The sequence below is a fragment of the Entelurus aequoreus genome, linkage group LG10 (assembly GCF_033978785.1).
Source record: "Entelurus aequoreus isolate RoL-2023_Sb linkage group LG10, RoL_Eaeq_v1.1, whole genome shotgun sequence".
Taxonomy (NCBI): Eukaryota; Metazoa; Chordata; class Actinopteri; order Syngnathiformes; family Syngnathidae; genus Entelurus; species Entelurus aequoreus.
Window position 1 is genome coordinate 73,491,791 of NC_084740.1, and position 21,088 is coordinate 73,512,878.

The 21,088-nt window shown below is 34.5% G+C and overlaps 1 protein-coding gene across 6 annotated transcripts in view; it reads right to left on the minus strand.

The window, feature by feature from the left end:
- The window catches only part of dgkh (diacylglycerol kinase, eta), a 259,098-nt gene that overhangs the window by 75,381 nt on the left and 162,629 nt on the right, over positions 1-21,088 (minus strand). For 3 of the 6 annotated variants that reach the window (XM_062061649.1, XM_062061652.1, XM_062061651.1), the window contains 3 exons: positions 16,883-17,051; positions 4,888-4,994; positions 4,675-4,800 (listed from right to left, as the gene is read on the minus strand). In XM_062061649.1, the coding sequence (XP_061917633.1) occupies positions 4,675-4,800; positions 4,888-4,994; positions 16,883-17,051 (402 nt within the window). The remainder of the gene's footprint in view (positions 1-4,674; positions 4,801-4,887; positions 4,995-16,882; positions 17,052-21,088) is intronic. The other 3 variants (XM_062061650.1, XM_062061655.1, XM_062061654.1) reach the window with 2 other exon arrangements.

Here is a 21,088-nt window from a genome sequence, read left to right on the forward strand (position 1 = left end):
CCAGTGTTCTAATGGTACAATGTGTTTGCTCATTGGCTCAGAAGGCTAATTGATGATTACAAAACCCTTGTGCAATCATGTTCACACATCTGAAAACAGTTCAGCTCGTTACAGAAGCTACAAAACTGACCTTCCTTTGAGCAGATTGAGTTTCTGGAGCATCACATTTGTGGGGTCAATTAAACGCTCAAAATGGCCAGAAAAAGAGAACTTTCATCTGAAACTCGACAGTCTATTCTTGTTCTTAGAAATGAAGGCTATTCCACAAAATTGTTTGGGTGACCCCAAACTTTTGAACGGTAGTGTAGGTGTGAGTTGTGTTGTCCTCTGTGTTTTTAAAATGTTGATTTCTATTTACTGTTTTAATTGGTTTTACCCTTTAAAATCGTTTCTAATCATATTTATTTTATATTGATTTTATATGTATTTATTTTCTGTTTTTATTCAGTCATTGGTGGAGCTAAGGATAATATTTGAATATTGTTTTTAATATAGATGTCCGATAATATCGGTCTGCCGATATTATCGGCCGATAAATGCGTTAAAATGTAATATCGGAAATTATCGGTATCGTTTTTTTTATTATCAGTATCGTTTTTTGGGGTTTTTTTTAAAAAATTAAATCCACATAAAAAACACAAGATACACTTACAATTAGTGCACCAACCCACCCCATTTACACTCATTCACACAAAAGGGTTGTTTCTTTCTGTTATTAATATTCTGGTTCCTACATTATATATCAATATATATCAATACAGTCTGCAAGGGATACAGTCCGTAAGCACACATGATTGTGCGTGCTGCTGGTCCACTAATAATACTAACCTTTAACAGTTAATTTTACAAATTTTCATTAATTACTAGTTTCTATGTAACTGTTTTTATATTGTTTTACTTTCTTTTTTATTCAAGAAAATGTTTTTAATTAATTTATCTTATTTTATTTTATTAATTTTTTTTAAAAAGTACCTTATCTTCACCATACCTGGTTGTCCAAATTAGGCATAATAATGTGTTAATTCCACGACTGTATATATCGGTTGATATCGGCATCGGTAATTAAAGAGTTGGACAATATCGGCATATCGGATATCGGCAAAAAGACATTATCGGACTTCCCTAGTTTTTAATATTGTTGTGTAGCACTTCGGAAACATTTTGTTGTTTAAATGTGCTATATAAATAAAGTGGATTGGATTGGATATATGCTAACCTAGTTTATTAAAATATGAGCATAACTTTAGCTCACATTGCGATACCATATCGATATCGGAGCCTTGAGTATTTGCCCGTACTGATATTGATCCGATACCATATCGGCACACATTTGACATACTTTCATTGTTTTGTAGTGTGGAAAATGAGTCAAACAGAGAACAATGGTAGGCAAGAAAAACACTAACCTTTTTACTAATAACTGTCTGGAATGGAATTATCCTGTCTTTAAGTTGTATTGGAGTGCTAATTGTTTAATTTTTTTTAAATTAAGTTAAAGTTAAATGATGCAGACACGTTTGTTCCCAGTGAATACTAATCTATGTGTATACATGTGTAAGTAATATGCAACTACAATTATTTGTTTATATTGACAAATGTGCTGTTTTAAACTGCAATATTGTTTAACGAAGGACACTTACTACCTACAGTATGTCTAGCTTGTGTGCTAGTGTGTGCTTAGGTGTTGTGTAGCTGCTAGCTCCTAGTAGCCTGCACTGCAAAAAGTCAATGTTCAAAAACAAGGAAAAAAAAATACAAAAATTGGGGATATTTTATTTGAACTAAGCAAAATTATCTGCCAATAGAATGAGAAAATTCGCCTTGTCAAGACTTTCCAAAACAAGTAGAATGAGCTAACCTCAATGAATCCAAAAATACTTTAAAATAAGTATATTCTCACTAATAACAAGTGCACTTTTCTTGGTAGGAAAACATAAGAGACCTTTTTGCTCAATATGTTGAAAAATATTCTTAAATGAAGTAAATGCTCGTGCCATTATCTTGACATAATGATATGCACTCGGCATCATGATTGAAATGATTACTTTAAAAAAGTAGTTTTATACTTTACACTTATTATTGTCAACTAGCATAAGAAATGAAAGATAGATATTTATTAAGATGACAAAGAAATAAAATAAATGAAGATATAAAACATAATATAACGGAAAAAAAAGAGAAATTGAAAAAATAAATGAATATAAAAAATGTGTGGAAAACAGTATACTGAGTTTTTCACATTTTTTTTTACATATTTGCTTATCATATTTCTCTTTTTTATTAAATTATGTGTTTATCTTGTATATAATAAAACAAAAAGAGAAATCAAATAAATAGATAAATCTAAAAAATGTGGGGAAAACTTTGTATAATGAGTTTTTCACTTATTTTTTTACTTATTTGTTTATCATATTTGTCTTTTTTATTAGATTATGTGTTTTATCTTATATATGATAAAACAAAAAGAGAAATCAAATAAATAGATACATCTAAAAAATGTGGGGAAAACTTCGTATACTGAGTTTTTCCAAAATTTTTTTACTTGTTTATCATATTTCTCTTTTTTATTACATTATGTGTTTTATCTTGTATATAATAAAACAAAAAGATAAATCAAATAAATAGATACATCTAAAAAATGTGGGGAAAACTTAGTATACTGAGTTTTTCACTTTTTTTTTTACTTATTTGTTTATCATATTTCTCTTTTTTATTACATTATGTGTTTTATCTTGTATATAATAAAACAAAAAGAGAAATCAAATAAATAGATACATCTAAAAATGTGGGGAAAACTTAGTATACTGAGTTTAAAAAAAAAAATTACTTATTTGTTTATCATATTTATCTTTTTTTATTACATTATGTGTTTTATCTTGTATATAATAAAACAAAAAGAGAAATCAAATACATAGATAAATCTAAAAAATGTGTGGAAAACAGTATACTGAGTTTTTCGATTTTTTTTTACTTATTTGTTTATCATATTTCTCTTTTTTATTACATTATGTGTTTTATCTTGTATATAATAAAACAAAAAGAGAAATCAAATAAATAGATAAATCTAAAAAATGTGGGGAAAACTTAGTATACTGAGTTTTTCACTTTTTTTTTTACTTGTTTATCATATTTCTCTTTTTTATTACATTGTGTTTTATCTTGTATATAATAAAACAAAAAGAGAAATCAAATAAATAGATACATCTAAAAAATGTGGGGAAAACTTAGTATACTGAGTTTTTCAATTTTTTTTTACTTATTTGTTTATCATATTTCTCTTTTTTATTACATTATGTGTTTTATCTTGTATATAATAAAACAAAAAGAGAAATCAAATAAATAGATAAATCTAAAAAATGTGGGGAAAACTTAGTATACTGAGTTTTTCACATTTTTTTTTACTTGTTTATCATATTTCTCTTTTTTATTACATTATGTGTTTTATCTTGTATATAATAAAACAAAAAGAGAAATCAAATAAATAGATACATCTAAAAAATGTGGGGAAAACTTAGTATACTGAGTTTTTCAAAAAAAAAAATACTTATTTGTTTATCATATTTCTCTTTTTTTATTACATTATGTGTTTTATCTTGTATATAATAAAACAAAAAGAGAAATCAAATAAATAGATAAATCTAAAAAATGTGGGGAAAACTTAGTATACTGAGTTTTTCACATTTTTTTTTACTTATTTGTTTATCATATTTCTCTTTTTTATTACATTATGTGTTTTATCTTGTATATAACAAAACAAAAAAGAGAAATCAAATAAACAGATAAATGTAAAAAATGTGGGGAAAACTTAGTATACTGAGTTTTTCACATTTTTTTTTACTTGTTTATCATATTTCTCTTTTTTATTACATTATGTGTTTTATCTTGTATATAATAAAACAAAAAGAGAAATCAAATAAATAGATAAATCTAAAAAATGTGGGGAAAACTTAGTATACTGAGTTTTTCCCATTTTTTTCTTATTTTTTGTCATATTTCTCTTTTTTATTATATTTTATGTGCGCACGCAATTTATTCATCAAACTCACAAAATAATAATCGCATCAAAGCGTAATAAAGTTCAATAAAGCGTAATAAAACGTATCAAAGCGTGATTTAAAGCGTATCAAAGCGGCATCAAATCGTGAGGAACGGTAACAAAGCGGGAAAGTATTCGTATCAGAGCGTATCAAAGCATGACATTACTTCGGAGATCGGGATATTCGTGGAAAAATTGACAAAAATGACGGCGCTTTGCTCGCCGCTTTAAAGCGCGGCAAGCGCCGTTGGTGTGAACCAGGTATAATATCTTACTGAGATCATTTGGGACCAAAACACTTAAAACAAGTAAAACACTCTAACATAAAATCTGCTTAGTGAGAAGAATTATCTTATGAGACAGAAAATAAGCAAATATCACCCTTATTTGAGATATTTCATCTTACTTAGAATTCAGTTTTTGCAGTGTGCCATGTTTACCTTTTGTAAATGACAAGAAAAGACCGAGCTTGTGTGTTTATCGGAGGACATTTAGATGTTAACTGGCACAAGTAATAAACAAAAAAATGCCTTTTAGACCAGTTCTCAGCATAAACTGTATCTCCGAGCAGAAATATTTTCTTACGGTTTTTTAATGATTCCTGCACTTTTTGGACAAATAGGTGACAGATGTCTTACCATGGCTTTGCACCAGAGGCAGCGCCAGTCCTGCAGCCGCAACACGCTGCCGCACGTCTTATCGCACACGGCACACTTGGCACTGACGGGCAGGTTGCCCTCCAGCCACTGGTGAGGCATGGCAATCTGTTTAACACACACACACACAAAGTTTACTCGCGCTGCTGAGATGCTACACCCGCGCTGGCGGTAATACTATTGCCAGGCAGTTACCCCGTCCTCATCCTCGATGATGTCCTTGCCTATGGAGGCCAGCGTGGTCCATTTGCAGTTGTTAGTGGCTCGAACGGCACAGCGTTTGTGGGCCTTGAATTTACACACTGAAACACACGAGGGGGGAGGGGGGGGGGGGGGGGCGGCACGAACGTTTAGAAATAAAAAAGCATCCAGATGTTTTCTCAATGCAAGTCATTCAAATGCTGAAACAGAGGAAGGAAAATACAGTTCAATAATATTCCAATACAAATAATGTTGACTTTAATATGATTCTAATAGTGGTGGTAGTTTATAATATATTGGTTCGCTATGTGAGTGGGTCCAAATATAAGAAACAGCTCTCAGTACCGTATTTTTCAGAGTATAAGTCGCACCGGCCAAAAATGCATAATAAAGAAGGAAAAAAACATATATAAGTCGCACTGGAGTATAAGTCGCATTTTGGGGGGAAATGTATTTGATAAAAGCCAACACCAAGAATAGACATTTGAAAGGCAATTTAAAATAAATAAAGAATAGTGAACAACAGGCTGAATAAGTGTACGTTATATGAGGCATAAATAACCAACTGAGAACGTGCCTGGTATGTTAACGTAACATATTATGGTAAGAGTCATTCAAATAACTATAACGTATAGAACAGGGGTCACCAAAGCAGTGCCCGCGGGCACCAGGTCGCCCGTAAGGACCAGATGAGTAGCCCGCCGGCCTGTTCTAAAAATAGCTCAAATAGCAGCACTTACCAGTGAGCTGCCTCTATTTTTTCAATTGTATTTATTTACTAGAAAGCTGGTCTCGCTTTGCCCGACATTTTTAATTCTAAGAGAGACAAAACTCAAATAGAATTTGAAAATCCAAGAAAATATTTTAAAGACTTGGTCTTCACTCGTTTAAATAAATTCATGAATTTTTTTTACTTTGCTTCTTATAACTTTCAGAAAGACAATTTTAGAGAAAAAATACAACCTTAAAAATGATTTTAGGATTTTTAAACACATATACCTTTTTACCTTTTTAAATTCCTTCCTCTTCTTTCCTGACAATTTAAATCAATGTTCAAGTAAATTTATTGTTTTTATTGTAAAGAATAATAAATACATTTTAATTTAATTCTTCATTTTAGCTTCTGTTTTTTCGAAGAAGAATATTTGTGAAATATTTCTTCAAACTTATTATGATTAAAATTCAAAAAAAATATTCTGGCAAATCTAGAAAAGCTGTAGAATCAAATTTAAATCTTATTTCAAAGTCTTTTGAATTTCTTTTAAATTTTTTGTTCTGGAAAATCTAGAAGAAATAATGATTTGTCTTTGTTAGAAATATAGCTTGGTCCAATTTGTTATATATTCTAACAAAGTGTAGATTGGATTTTAACCTATTTAAAACATGTCATCAAAATTGTAAAATTAATCTTAATCAGGAAAAATTACTAATGATGTTCCATAAATTCTTTTTTTTATTTTTTCAAAAAAAGATTCAAATTAGCTAGTTTTTCTCTTCTTTTTTTCGGTTGAATTTTGAATTTTAAAGAGTCGAAATTGAAGATAAACTATGTTTCAAAATTAATTGTCATTTTTTTCGTGTTTTCTCCTCTTTTAAACCGTTCAATTAAGTGTAAATATAATTAATTATTAATAATAACATAGAGTTAAAGGTAAATTGAGCAAATTGGCTATTTCTGGCTATTTATTTAAGTGTGTATCAAACTTGTAGCCCTTCGCATTAATCAGTACCCAAGAAGTAGCTCTTGGTTTCAAAAAGGTTGGTGACCCCTGTAATAGAACATGCTATACGTTTACCAAACAATCTGTCACTCCTAATCGCTCAATCCCATGAAATCTTATACGTCTTGTCCAGGGGTGTCCAAACTTTTTTCCACTGAGGGCCGCAAACGGAAAAATTAAAGCATGTGGGGGCCATTTTGATATTTTTCATTTCAAACCATAACAAAATATATGGATTTTTTTGTATTTATTTTACCTTTAGGGGTCCCGGGGACCATAAGGGTCTCAGTTATTAAAATTTTAAAAATAAGTCTAATTTGTATTATTATTTTTTATTTAACGCTTACAGTAAATCTCTTTATAAATTTAAAAAAAAAAAAAGGTTTTATGGCTTTTCTGTCAAAAACAACTTTGTTTTTTTATAGTAAAACTGAAATATGCAGTATTTTGTAGGGATGTCCGATAATGGCTTTTTGCCGATATCCGATATTGTCCAACTCTTTAATTACCGATACCGATATCAACTGATACCGATATCAACCGATATATACAGTCGTGGAATTAACACATTATTATGCCTAATTTGGACAACCTTGTATGGTGAAGATAAGGTACTTTTTAAAAATAATAATAAAATAAGATAACTAAATTAAAAACATTTTCTTGAATAAAAAAGAAAGTAAAACAATATAAAAACAGTTACATAGAAACTAGTAATTAATGAAAATGAGTACAATTAACTGTTAAAGGTTAGTACTATTAGTGGAGCAGCAGCACGCACAATCATGTGTGCTTACGGACTGTATCCCTTGCAGACTGTATTGATATATATTGATATATAATGTAGGAACCAGAATATTGATAACAGAAAGAAATGGGGGAGGGAGGTTTTTTTGGGTTGGTGCACTAATTGTAAGTGTATCTTGTGTTTTTTATGTTGATTTAATAAAAAAAACAAAAAACAAAACAAAAACGATACCGATAATAACAAAACCGATACCGATAATTTCCGATATTACATTTTAACGCATATATCTCTAAAAAAAACTGCGACTTATAGTCCGAAAAATACGGTCCAAAAACAATTTGATGTACTTAATCACCTTTTCATTTCTTAGAATTGAATAAAATGTTTAATTATTTATTGTTACCTATTCTGATGGCTGACATACTGTATTTATGTATTTATGACTTCAATCATTTTAATGTCATACAAAACAAAACTCAGCCATTATGAATCCTCCCGGGTCATCATAAATTCAAATCAATGATGTATGCATGAAGAGAGTGAGCTACACGTTTGACGACATCAAACTTTAAACGCACAAAACCTAATTTATGGTGATGAATAATTGCCGTGGAGACAGGCAGAAGCAATGGAACACCGAGCCCATTCATCATTAAGTGTACGCAAACCAAATCAAAGTCATATCCGGGGAGCAGCGATCGATGCTTCAGTCTCGTCCACCATAGTTGGCGGGCATTAGCGTAGCATTAAGACAACGCAGAGAACTTGATAGCCTGGGCATCCTTTCCGCGTGACGCTGAAATGGACACTTTCTTGTGGGCGTGCGTGTGCTCGGGCTCGTTTGTGGCTTCATCGATCAATCAATCAATTCCAGACAAAATGACCGTCCGGGGGAAGGAAATCCGAGCCGATGATTGCCGCGAGACACTCGTGTATGTTTACACGGCGTCTCTTGTGTTTTGTGTGCCGCTTGAGTTGGCGCGGTTACGGGGGCGCTAAAACGGACGCTTTTGAAGTTGCAGCTTTTTCAGCGACATTTGCCTCTGATTTGCCAGTAGCTAAATGAGCTTGCCAAATTTGGAAAACAGCAAAAAATGTATTCATTAAAAAAAAAAAAAAAAAAAAACAGGCTTCGCTACACATCTTAAAATGCAGCCTGCAGCTACAAATGTGCGAGCTGTAAGTTGGGTCATGTAGTTTTTTCTTAGCATATGTGCTGTTCAAATGAGCATGACGTTAGCACTGCAGCTCACATACCGATATCAGCGCCTCAGCTATCGGCCTGTGCTCGTATTGATCCGATACGATATCAGCAGAAATCGCTACTTTGTAGCGTGCAATGTTAGAAAAGGTTAGACGAAGAGAAATGAGTCAAACTGAGAACGATGATAGGTATGAAACTAACCGTTTTATTATTAACTCTCTGGAATGGACTTTTCTTGTTTTAAAGTTGAAGTGGAGTGGTAACCTACTCAGTTGGCCTAGTGGTTAGAGTGTCCGCCCTGAGATGGGTAGGTCGTGAGTTCAAACCCCGGCCGAGTCATACCAAAGACGATAAAAATGGGAGCCATTACCTCCCTATTTGGCATTCAGCATCAAGAGTTGGAATTGGGGGTTAAATCACCAAAAATGATTCCCGGGCGCGGCCACCGCTGCTGCTCACTGCTCCCCTCACCTCCCAGGGGGTGATCAAGAGTGATGGGTCAAATGCAGAGAATAATTTTGCCACACCTAGTGTGTGTGTGACACTCATTGGTACTTTACTTTAATTGTTGTTGTTTTTCGCGACACCAAAAGGCTGCAATTCATTAAAAAAAAAATGCTACGTTAAAATTAAATGATGCGGACACATTTGTTACTGAAAACTAAACTTTGTATTTTTAAGTTACATGCAACCATGATTATGTTATATATGTTTACAGTAAATTGACAAATGTGCTGTTTTACACTGCAATATTGTTCAATTAAAGACGATTTTCGAATGAATCGCGATTCTTACTTGTAACGATTCCTAATTGATTCAAAAAAACATAAATATTTTTGTATCTGTACTGTCCATCCACTCAGGCAAATCATGTCGTTGATGTAGATGATCACATTTGCTGGACACATTTACTTTAGGAAAGAGAAGTGTTGGATACTTCTCGTGTTGCCTTATTTGTATTTGACTTTATTAAAAGGTTGGGTAGAATTTTATTAAACAAAACCAGTTTTCTTTTAAGTAATGTAGACATTCTTCACAGCTGTTTGTCTATTCTATGGAGTTGTTATGTTGTTAATCATAGAACTGGCACCCACTGTTATTAAAAAGTACGGGTTTTGAATCGACAATCGTTTTCAATCGAGAATTGATTCTGAATCGAATGGTTACCCTCAAAGATCCAATCGTGTGGTGCCCAAAGATTCCCAGCCCTACTAGCTTGTGTGCTACTGTGTGCTTAGCTGTTGTGTAGCTGCTAATTTTCCCGAATTTTCCGGGAGACTCCCTAATTTCAGTGCCTCTCCCGAAAATCTCCCGGGACAACCATTCTCCCGAATTTCTCCCGATTTCCAGCCGGACTTAAGGCACGCCCCCTCCAGGTCCGTGCGGACCTGAGTGAGGACAGCCTGTCGTCACGTCCGCTTGGCCGACCAAAAAGTAACCACAGAACACTATACCTTATAGTGTTCTGTGGTTACTTTTTGGTTGGCCAACGGTTTACGTTGTATTGCGCACCCTGACGGCGAGTGTGGGAGTCGGTTCTGAAGTGTGAAGTAAAGAGATGTAACTTTGTCACCTCGCCTGGTTATTGACTCCGACCCAGAATATTACACTGCCCATACCTATGCTCCTTCAAAGGCTGTGCTACTGGCTGCAAAGCATTGCACTTTCAAATACAACAATGAGTAGAGGAGTGTTATGTGTGTGTATGTGTGTAAATAAATGAACACTGAAATTCAAGTATTTATTTTATTTATATATATATATATATATATATATATATATATATATATATATATAATAAAATACATATATAAATATATATATATATATATAGCTAGTATTTATTTTATTTATATATATATATATATATAAATAAAATAAAATAAAATAAATACTTGATTTAATATATATATATATATATATATATATATATATATATATATATATATATATATATATATGTATATATATATATATATATATATATATATATATATATATATATATATAATACTTGAATTTCAGTGAATTCTAGCTATAAATATACTCCTCCCCCATTAACCCCGCCCCCCCGACCCAGCCCACCTCAACCCCACAAACCCCCCCAAATCTCCCGAATTTGGAGGTCTCAAGGTTGGCAAGTATGTCCCAGTAGTATGCCGATAAATGCTTTAAAATGTAATATCGGAAATTATCGGTATCGTTTTTTCTATTATCAGTATCATTTATTTTATTTTTTTTATTTTTTATTAAATCAACATAAAAAAACACAAGATACACTTACAATTAGTGCACCAACCCAAAAAACCTCCCTCCCCCATTTACACTCATTCACACAAAAGGGTTGTTTCTTTCTGTTATTAATATTCTGGTTCCTACATTATATATCAATATATATCAATACAGTCTGCAAGGGATACAGTCCGTAAGCACACATGATTGTGCGTGCTGCTGGTCCACTAATAGTACTAACCTTTAACACTTAATTTGACTCATTTTCATTCATTACTAGTTTCTATATAACTGTTTTTATATTGTTTTACTTTCTTTTTTATTCAAGAAAATGTTTTTAATTTATTTATTTTATTTTATTTTATTTTATTAATTTAAAAAAAAAGGACCTTATCTTCACCATACCTGGTTGTCCAAATTAGGCATAGTAATGTGTTAATCCCACGACTGTATATATCGGTATCGGTTTATATCGGTATCGGTTGATATCGGTATCGGTAATTAAGAGTTGGACAATATAGGAATATCGGATATCGGCAAAAAAGCCATTATCGGACATCCCTACCCAGTAGCCTATAGCCTACCATGTTTGCTTTTAGTAAATGACAATACAGGACCATGCTTGTGTGTTTATTGGAGGACATTTAGATGTTAATTGGCTGTTCAACTTTGTACAAGTAAACACGCTGCAGATATTAGACATTAGATACTGGATCTGACACTGACATCTGATATCAATATCGGATCAGGACACACCTACTTAATGTTATGTTGTTGTATGGGAAGCATGGCATGTAGTATGTTGGAAAATATACAGGGTTTATGTAAGAAGTGGATTCCATTTTGTTGAAGTTTAAAAATGAGGGGAAAAACGCCACAGGAAGTAAACTCCTTATTAGGGCGTACTGGATGGATTGCAGCACTCTCGCTCGTTTAACAAACCAGACTTGTGCTTTAAGTTGATGTCTGCACGTACCGTATATAATTTACAGCAACACGTGCACACACACACACACACCACCGGGGGAGCGTCGGCTAAATTAAGCGCGGAGAAGGATGTGCAGATGGCGTTCATTAAATTCTGCTTCCTGTCGCCGACACTTTAAACCGGCGAGAAAATAAGCTGGCGCTGACGGGACGGGCTGGCAGGTCGCATTAACGCGTAGACAGGTGACGAGCACGTTGTGGAACACAGTGTTTACAGCAGGTCGTAGGCCATTTTTAACCTGCGGGGTCCGCCCATGTTGGGGTACTGGAGCCAATGACTCACCGGCCTCCATGCAACTTACGTATTAAGAATAACATCTTTCTCTCAAAGATCCCGCAAAAGTGTCGCATGAGAATCATTTTTCCGCCCGTGCATTTCACACAGTTGATCATTACAAACCCCCGGCGACGAGGAAAAGTCCATGGGAATCCCACTCAAATAGCCTGTTTGCCACAGAAATACCACAAAATGTCTACATCAGTGCCTAAATCCGACCTTTATCCACCTGTTCATTCCACACAGAACCTCGCAAAGTCAATCCTTTCCCATCTAGGAACAGCGGAATGAATACTACTCAAAAGCGTCTTGCCGGAAAAAAATGGCACATGTGAGTAGGCCGTGCTTTTTACACAGAACCCATTAAAGGCCTACTGAAAGCCACTACTACCGACCACGCAGTCTGATAGTTTATATATCAATGATGAAATCTTAACATTATAACACATGCCAATACGGCCGGGTTAACTTATAAAGTGACATTTTAAATTTGCCGCTAAACTTCCGGTTCGAAACGCCTCTGAGGATGACGTATGCGCGTGACGTAGCCCGGCGAACACGGGTATGCCTTCCACATTGAAGCCGATACGAAAAAGCTCTGTTTTTATTTCATAATTCCACAGTATTCTGGACATCTGTGTTCGTGAATCTGTTGCAATCATGTTCATTGCATTATGGAGAAGGAAGCTGAGCAAGCAAAGAAGAAAGTTGTCGGTGCGAAATGGACGTATTTTTCGAACGTAGTCAGCAACAACAGTACACAGCCGGCGCTTCTTTGTTTACATTCCCGAAAGATGCAGTCAAGATGGAAGAACTCGGATAACAGAGACTCTAACCAGGAGGACTTTTGACTTCGATACACAGACGCCTGTAGAGAACTGGGACAACACAGACTCTTACCAGGATTACTTTGATTTGGATGACAAAGACGCAGACGTGCTACTGTGAGTATGCAGCTTTGGCTTCTAAACATTTGATCGCTTGACCGTATGTGCGCAACTTTTTTTTGCGTATGTACGTAACTTTTTTAAAATATATAAGCTTTATGAACCTTGGGTTAGGTGAACGGTCTTTTGGGCTGAGTGATTGTGTGTGTTGATCAGGTGTTTGAATTGTATTGGCGTGTTCTATGGCGCTAGGAGCTAGCAGAGGAGCTAGGAGCTAGCATAACAAACACGCAGGTGTTTTTATGCAGGATTAATTTGTGGCATATTAAATATAAGCCTGGTTGTGTTGTGGCTAATAGAGTATATATATGTCTTGTGTTTATTTACTGTTGTAGTCATTCCCAGCTGAATATCAGGTCACGCCCGGCTCTCACAGCATCTTCCCTATCTGAATAGCTTCAACTCCCCACTAGTCCTTCACTTGCACTTTACTCATCCACAAATCTTTCATCCTCGCTCAAATTAATGGGGAAATTGTCGCTTTCTCGGTCCGAATCTCTCTCACTTCATGCGGCCATCATTGTAAACAATAGGGAACTTTGCGTATATGTTCAACTGACTACGTCACGCTACTTCCGGTAGGGGCAAGCCTTTTTTTTATCAGATACCAAAAGTTGCGATCTTTATCGTCGTTGTTCTATACTAAATCCTTTCAGCAAAAATATGGCAATATCGCGAAATGATCAAGTATGACACATAAAATAGATCTGCTATCCCCGTTTAAATAAAAAAAAATCATTTCAGTAGGCCTTTAAAGTGGATCATTTTGCGCCAAGGCGGTGAGAAAAAGTGCTCAAGAACGCCGAAAAGCCTCTTTCCCAAAAATATCCCGCAAACTCGCTGCATCAGAGCTGATACTGTATAGCCAGCATTTATTTGGTAGTGCCTTTCACACAGAACCCGTCAAAGTCCAAAGTTTCACACTTCATTGACAAGGAAAAGTGCAATACAACGCAATTTAAAAAGCCGCTGTCCAAAAAAGATCCCACACAATTTAAAGTTAAAGTTTAAAGTTGAAAGTTAAAGTTTAAAAAGTTAAAATTGCTGCATCAGAATTAAAACAGTACATTTGAAATGTATTCCCCTTTACCTTTTACACAGAACTGACCCGAGTCTGTAATTTCCGAATTTGTTCGATTGTACCTTTCACAAATCATAATACAGACAGACATTTTTTTTTTACACACAAATCATAATACGGACAGACATTTTTTTTTTTACACACACATCATACAAACAGACATTTTTTTACACACAGACAAATCATAATACGGACAGACATATTTTTACACACAGACAAATCATAATACGGACAAACATATTTTTTTACACACAAAACATAATCCGGACAGACATATTTTTACACACAGACAAATCATAATACAGACAGACATATTTTTTACACACACACAAATCATAATACAGACAGACATATTTTTACACACAGACAAATCATAATACGGACAAACATATTTTTACACACAGACAAATCATCATACGGACAGACATATTTTTACACACAGACAAATCATAATACGGACAAACATATTTTTTTACACACAAAACATAATCCGGACAGACATATTTTTTTACAGACAGACAGAAATATTTTTTTTTACACATAGACAAATAATACGGACAGACTTATTTTTTACACACAAATCATAATAAGGACAGCCATTTTCACACACACACAAATAATAATACAGACAGACACATTTTTTACACACAGTCAAATCATAACACGGACAGAAATATATATTTTTTTACACACAGTCAAATCATAATACAACAGACTTTTTTTTTTACACAGACAAATCATAATACGGACAGAAATGTATACTTTTTTTTACACACAGTCAAATCAAAATATGGACAGACATTTTTTTTTTACACATAGACAAATCATAATACGGACAGAAATATATATTTTTTTTCACACAGTCAAATCATAATAAGGACAGACTTTTTTTTTTACACGTAGACAAATTATAATACCGAAAGACAGACATATCTTTTTACACACAGACAAATCATAATACGGACAGACATATTTTTTTTACACACAGACAAATCATGATACGAACATACATATTTTTTTTACACACAAATAATACGGACAGACATATTTTTTTACAAACAGACACATCATAATACCGAAAGACAGACATATCTTTTTACACACAGACAAATCATAATACGGACAGACATATTTTTTTACACGCAGACAAATCATAATGCGGACAGACACCTTAAAACAAACACACGCGGATCTGATTACACACACACATAGATTGATATACAGACACACACATTAGTACACTGACACGTAAGTTGGATTCCACTCTCACAGATTGCGATACAGGTTTGCAAATAATTTTTGCTACAATAATACTTCCATACATTTCACACTAAACATTTGTATTTGCCTGTGCCTTTCACACAGAAGCCAACAGAGTGGATCATTACACACCTAAGCACTGGAAAAAGAGCAGCTACCGTATTTTCGGAGTATAAGTCGCTCCGGAGTATAAATCGCACCGGCCGAAAATGCATAATAAAGAAGGAAAAAAACATATATAAGTCGCATTTTTTGGGGAAATGTATTTGATAAAAGCCAACAGCAAGAATAGACATTTAAAAGGCAATTTAAAATAAATAAAGAATAGTGAACAACAGGCTGAATAAGTGTACGTTATATGAGGCATAAATAACCAACTGAGAAGGTGCCTGGTATGTTAACGTAACATATTTTGGTAAGAGTCATTCAAATAACTATAACATATAGAACATGCTATACGTTTACCAAACAATCTGTCACTCCTAATCGCTAAATCCCATGAAATCTTATACGTCTACAGTATTTCCCATAAACAGCCAAGATACCTGTGGCGGTGGGGGCGTGGCTATGGGTGTGGTCACCATGACATCATCGAGTAATTTGCATAATTTACTACAATGATATGATTTTCTCTAAAAAGGCTCACAAAATGTATACTTACTAATTAATAATAACAGTTTTGTTTAAAACGTCCATCCATCCATCCATTTTACAATATAACTACAACACTTTATGTACATATTTATATACAGATTTGAACAATACGTTATTCACTGAAATATATTTATTAATTGTTGTTCTTACAAAAAATATATCTTATAAAAATATAAAAGCTAAAATGTCTCTTAAAGCTCTGCCCCTTTAATTAGTGCATACTAAATAATTTTACTTTAGCCTACTACTGCAACCATATTATTTACCAGCAACATAAAGTGAAACAAATACAAATAAGGCAACAAGGGAAGTATCCTACACTTCTCTTTTGTAAAGTAAATCTGAACAGCCTATATGGGCATCTACATCAACTATATGATTTGCCTGAGAAGCTGGACAGGACACAAAAAAAAAAATCTATTTGTGGCGGACGTAATTCTTTCGTGGCGGGCCGCCACAAATAAATGAATGTGTGGGAAACACTGCGTCTAGTCTCTTACGTGAATGAGCTAAATAATAGTATTTGATATTTTACGGTAATGTGTTAATAATTTCACACATAAGTCGCTCCTGAGTATAAGTCGCACCCCCGGCCAAACTATGAAAAAAAACTGCGACTTATAGTCGGAAAAATACGGGTATATGAATTTCAAAATTCCCTTTCCCACAGAGATCCCACAAATCGGTGCATCAAAGTCTAAAGCTGTGACTTTTTAAGTAGTTCCTTTCCCACAGAACCCTTAGAAGTCCCACAGAAAGAACCTTACTATGGTATACCCCCATCAGCTTGTGCAATGTTACAATGAGCTAAGTCAGGTTGTGGTCGTCCATACCTATTGTGTACGTCAGGTGTAAGCGTGTGCGTTTTTCTTACGTACCTTCGCAGGAGAGGCCGTGGGACGTGACCCCGGACAAGCTGTCTTTGCAGACGTTGCAAAAGGTGGGCCGTGCGTGGGAGCAGGCGTACCAGTTGTGCATCCCTGAGAAATGTTCCACATTAAACTGAGCCGTCTGGCAAAGGAGAGGTTGAGAATAGGTTGGCAGCAACTGGGATGGCGGGTACAGAACAACAAGGTAACATCACTATCACAACTGTACAGGATCTGACAGCATCATTATTATTGTTGTCAATACCAATATAGATGATGAATAACAGTAATCAGTAGGGACGGCATTGGAAAAAATCGACTGATACTAAACTTGGTATCAATACTGTCGATATTTATACTCACATTTGTTTACATTCAAGAGCTCTAAGGTTAGCAGCGAGCTTATCCTCCTACAGTGTGCAGTGTAGCATGTCTAGCTATTCCTCTATTAAGAAACATTGTTTGCCACCATGGAGGCAAGGACGCAGACTTAGAAGTGGCTTTGCACTGTGGAGGGACGTTAGCAAGGACGCTACAGTGCGTCAGATTTGCGGCACAAAGCTAGAATGTGTCATCAACATGCATTATATCTACAAACCCCGTTTCCATATGAGTTGGGGAATGGTGTTAGATGTAAATATAAACGGAATACAATGATTTGCAAATCCTTTTCAACCCATATTCAGTTGAATGCACTACAAAGACAACATATTTGATGTTCAAACTCATAAACTTTGTTTTTTTTTTGCAAATAATAATTAACTTAGAATTTCATGGCTGCAACACGTGCCAAAGTAGTTGGGAAAGGGCATGTTCACCACTGTGTTACATGGCCTTTCCTTTTAACAACACTCAGTAAACGTTTGGGAACTGAGGAGACACATTTTTGAAGCTTCTCAGGTGGAATTCTTTCCCATTCTTGCTTGATGTACAGCTTAAGTTGTTCAACAGTCCGGGGGTCTCCATTGTGCTATTTTAGGCTTCATACATTTTCAATGGGAGACAGGTCTGGACTACAGGCAGGCCAGTCTAGTACCCGCACTCTTTTACTATGAAGCCACGTGGCTTGGCATTGTCTTGCTGAAATAAGCAGGGGCGTCCATGGTAACGTTGCTTGGATGGCAACATATGTTGCTCCAAAACCTGTATGTACCTTTCAGCATTAATGGCGCCTTCACAGATGTGTAAGTTACCCATGTCTTGGGCACTAATACACCCCCATACCATCACACATGCTGGCTTTTACACTTTGCGCCTATAACAATCCGGATGGTTCTTTTCCTCTTTCGTCCGGAGGACACGACGTCCACAGTTTCCAAAAACAATTTGAAATGTGGACTCGTCAGACCACAGAACACTTTTCCACTTTGCATCAGTCCATCTTAGATGAGCTCAGGCCCAGCGAAGCCGACGGCGTTTCTGGGTGTTGTTGATAAACGGTTTTCGCCTTGCATGGGAGAGTTTTAACTTGCACTTACAGATGTAGCGACCAACTGTAGTTACTGGCAGTGGGTTTCTGAAGTGTTCCTGAGCCCATGTGGTGATATCCTTTACACACTGATGTCGCTTGTTGATGCAGTACAGCCTGAGGGATGGAAGGTCACGGGCTTAGCTGCTTACGTGGAATGATTTCTGCAGATTCTCTGAACCCTTTGATGATATTACGGAGCGTAGATGGTGAAATCCCTAAATTCCTTACAATAGCTGGTTAAAAAAAGGTTTTTCTTAAACTGTTCAACAATTTGCTCACGCATTTGTTGACAAAGTGGTGACCCTCGCCCCATCCTTGTTTGTGAATGACTGAGCATTTCATGGAATCTACTCTTATACCCAATCATGGCGCCCACCTGTTCCCAATTTGCCTGCACACCTGTGGGATGTTCCAAATAAGTGTTTGATGAGCATTCCTCAACTTTATCAGTATTTGTTGCCACCTTTCCCAACTTCTTTGTCACGTGTTGCTGGCATCAAATTCTAAAGTTAATGATTATTTGCACAAAAAAAAAAAAGTTTATGAGTTTGAACATCAAATATGTTGTCTTTGTAGCATATTCAACTGAATATGGGTTGAAAATGATTTCCAAATCATTGTATTCCGTTTATATTTACATCTAACACAATTTCCTTATTCATATGGAAACGGGGTTTGTACATATCGATGGTATTAGAAGCTCTATCGTCGGCCTAATGTATTGCATTTATATGGTCTAGCCTAGTGTATCGCATCAACACAGCCATTATTGTGTAAATATCAGGCAACACAAGTGAGTCCAACTCGGAATGAAAATGTCCAAATTGTATCCCGGGTGTGTTATCTAGCATTTCCTTCATCCTCCTGGACATGGAATTGATCAGATCTGCACAGGTCGTCACTGAAACACTATTGTACTCCTCCACCATGACTAGGGGTGTCCCAATCCGCTATTGGTATCAGCAAAAAATGAGATGATATCCTCTTGCGTCTAAGGTCTCCGATATAAGCGCTCCAATACCAGCAGTCCTGCAGCGTGTTTACTTGTGCAGCCAGTTAACATCTAAATGTCCTCCAAAAGGCGCACAAGGTTGGTATTTATTTTAGTCAAGTCATTTAAAAAAAAAGGTAAACACAGTAGGCTAAAGGGTACTAGGAGCTAGCAGCTACACAACAACTAAGCACACAATAGATTACCAAAGCAGTTTAAGACGCCACATTTGTCAATATATACAAGTATCAAATAGTAAAATTGCATATTAAAAAGTCTCCAAGGCAGAAGCATATTAGAAAGTATCCAGTAACAAACGTGTCTGTATCATTCAATGTACTGCATCATGAGCTAAGCTCACATCATGGTTATTATGAACATTATGCACTAAGGTGGCCACTAGATGTTGCCAAAAAAAACGATTACCACTCCACTTCAACTAAAAGTCAACATAAGACCAGAATCTTTGGCCATTTATTGATTTGATCAGATTCCGATTCCTGGGGTGAGGATTCGATTCAGAATCGTTTCCCGATTCAGATCGATTATTGCAAAGTATGATTTGGTCTAATAATTACAAAAACTCCTTCTGGGTGCATAGAGATGGCCAAAAACATACGTACACACACACACACACAAATAAATAAATAAATAAATAAATAACATAAAGTATATATATATATATATATATATATATATATATATATATATATATATATATATATATATATATATATATATATATATATATATATATATATATATATATATATATATATATATATATATATATATATATATTAATATGTATATGGATATATATATATATATATATATATATATATATTAGGGATGCAACTAACGATTAATTTGATAATCGATTAATCTGTCGATTATTACTTCGATTAATCGATTAATAATCGGATAAAAGAGACAAACTACATTTCTATCCTTTCCAGTATTTTATTGGAAAAAAACAGCATACTGGCACCATACTTATTTTGATTATTGTTTCTCAGCTGTTTGTAAATGTTGCAGTTTATAAATAAAGATTTATTTAAAAAAAAAAAAAAAAAAAAAATACATTTAAAAAGCCTCTGCGCATGCGCATAGCATAGATCCAATGAATCGATGACTAAATTAATCGGCAACTATTTTTTATAATCGATTTTAATCGATTTAATCGAATTAGTTGTTGCAGCCCTAGCTGCAACTAACGATTAATTTGATGATCGATTAATCTGTCGATTATTACTTCGATTAATAATCGGATACAAGAGACAAACTACATTTCTATCATTTCCAGTATTTTATTGGGAAAAAAAACAGCATACTGGCACCGTACTTATTTTGATTATTGTTTCTGAGCTGTTTGTACATGTTGCAGTTTATAAATAAAGGTTTATTAAAAAAAAAAAAAAAAAATGCCTCTGCGCATGCGCATAGCATAAATCCAACGAATCGATGACTAAATTAATCGCCAACTATTTTTATAATCGATTTTAATCGATTAGTTGTTGCAGCCCTAATATATATATATATATATATATATATATATATATATATATATATATATATATATATATATATATATATATATATATATACGTTTGTGTTTATATGTATGTATATATGTGTGTATATGTGTATGTCTATATGCATGTATATATATATTTACACATGTATGTATGTATGTACACTACCGTTCAAAAGTTTGGGGTCACATTAGAATGTCCTTATTTTTCAATGAAGA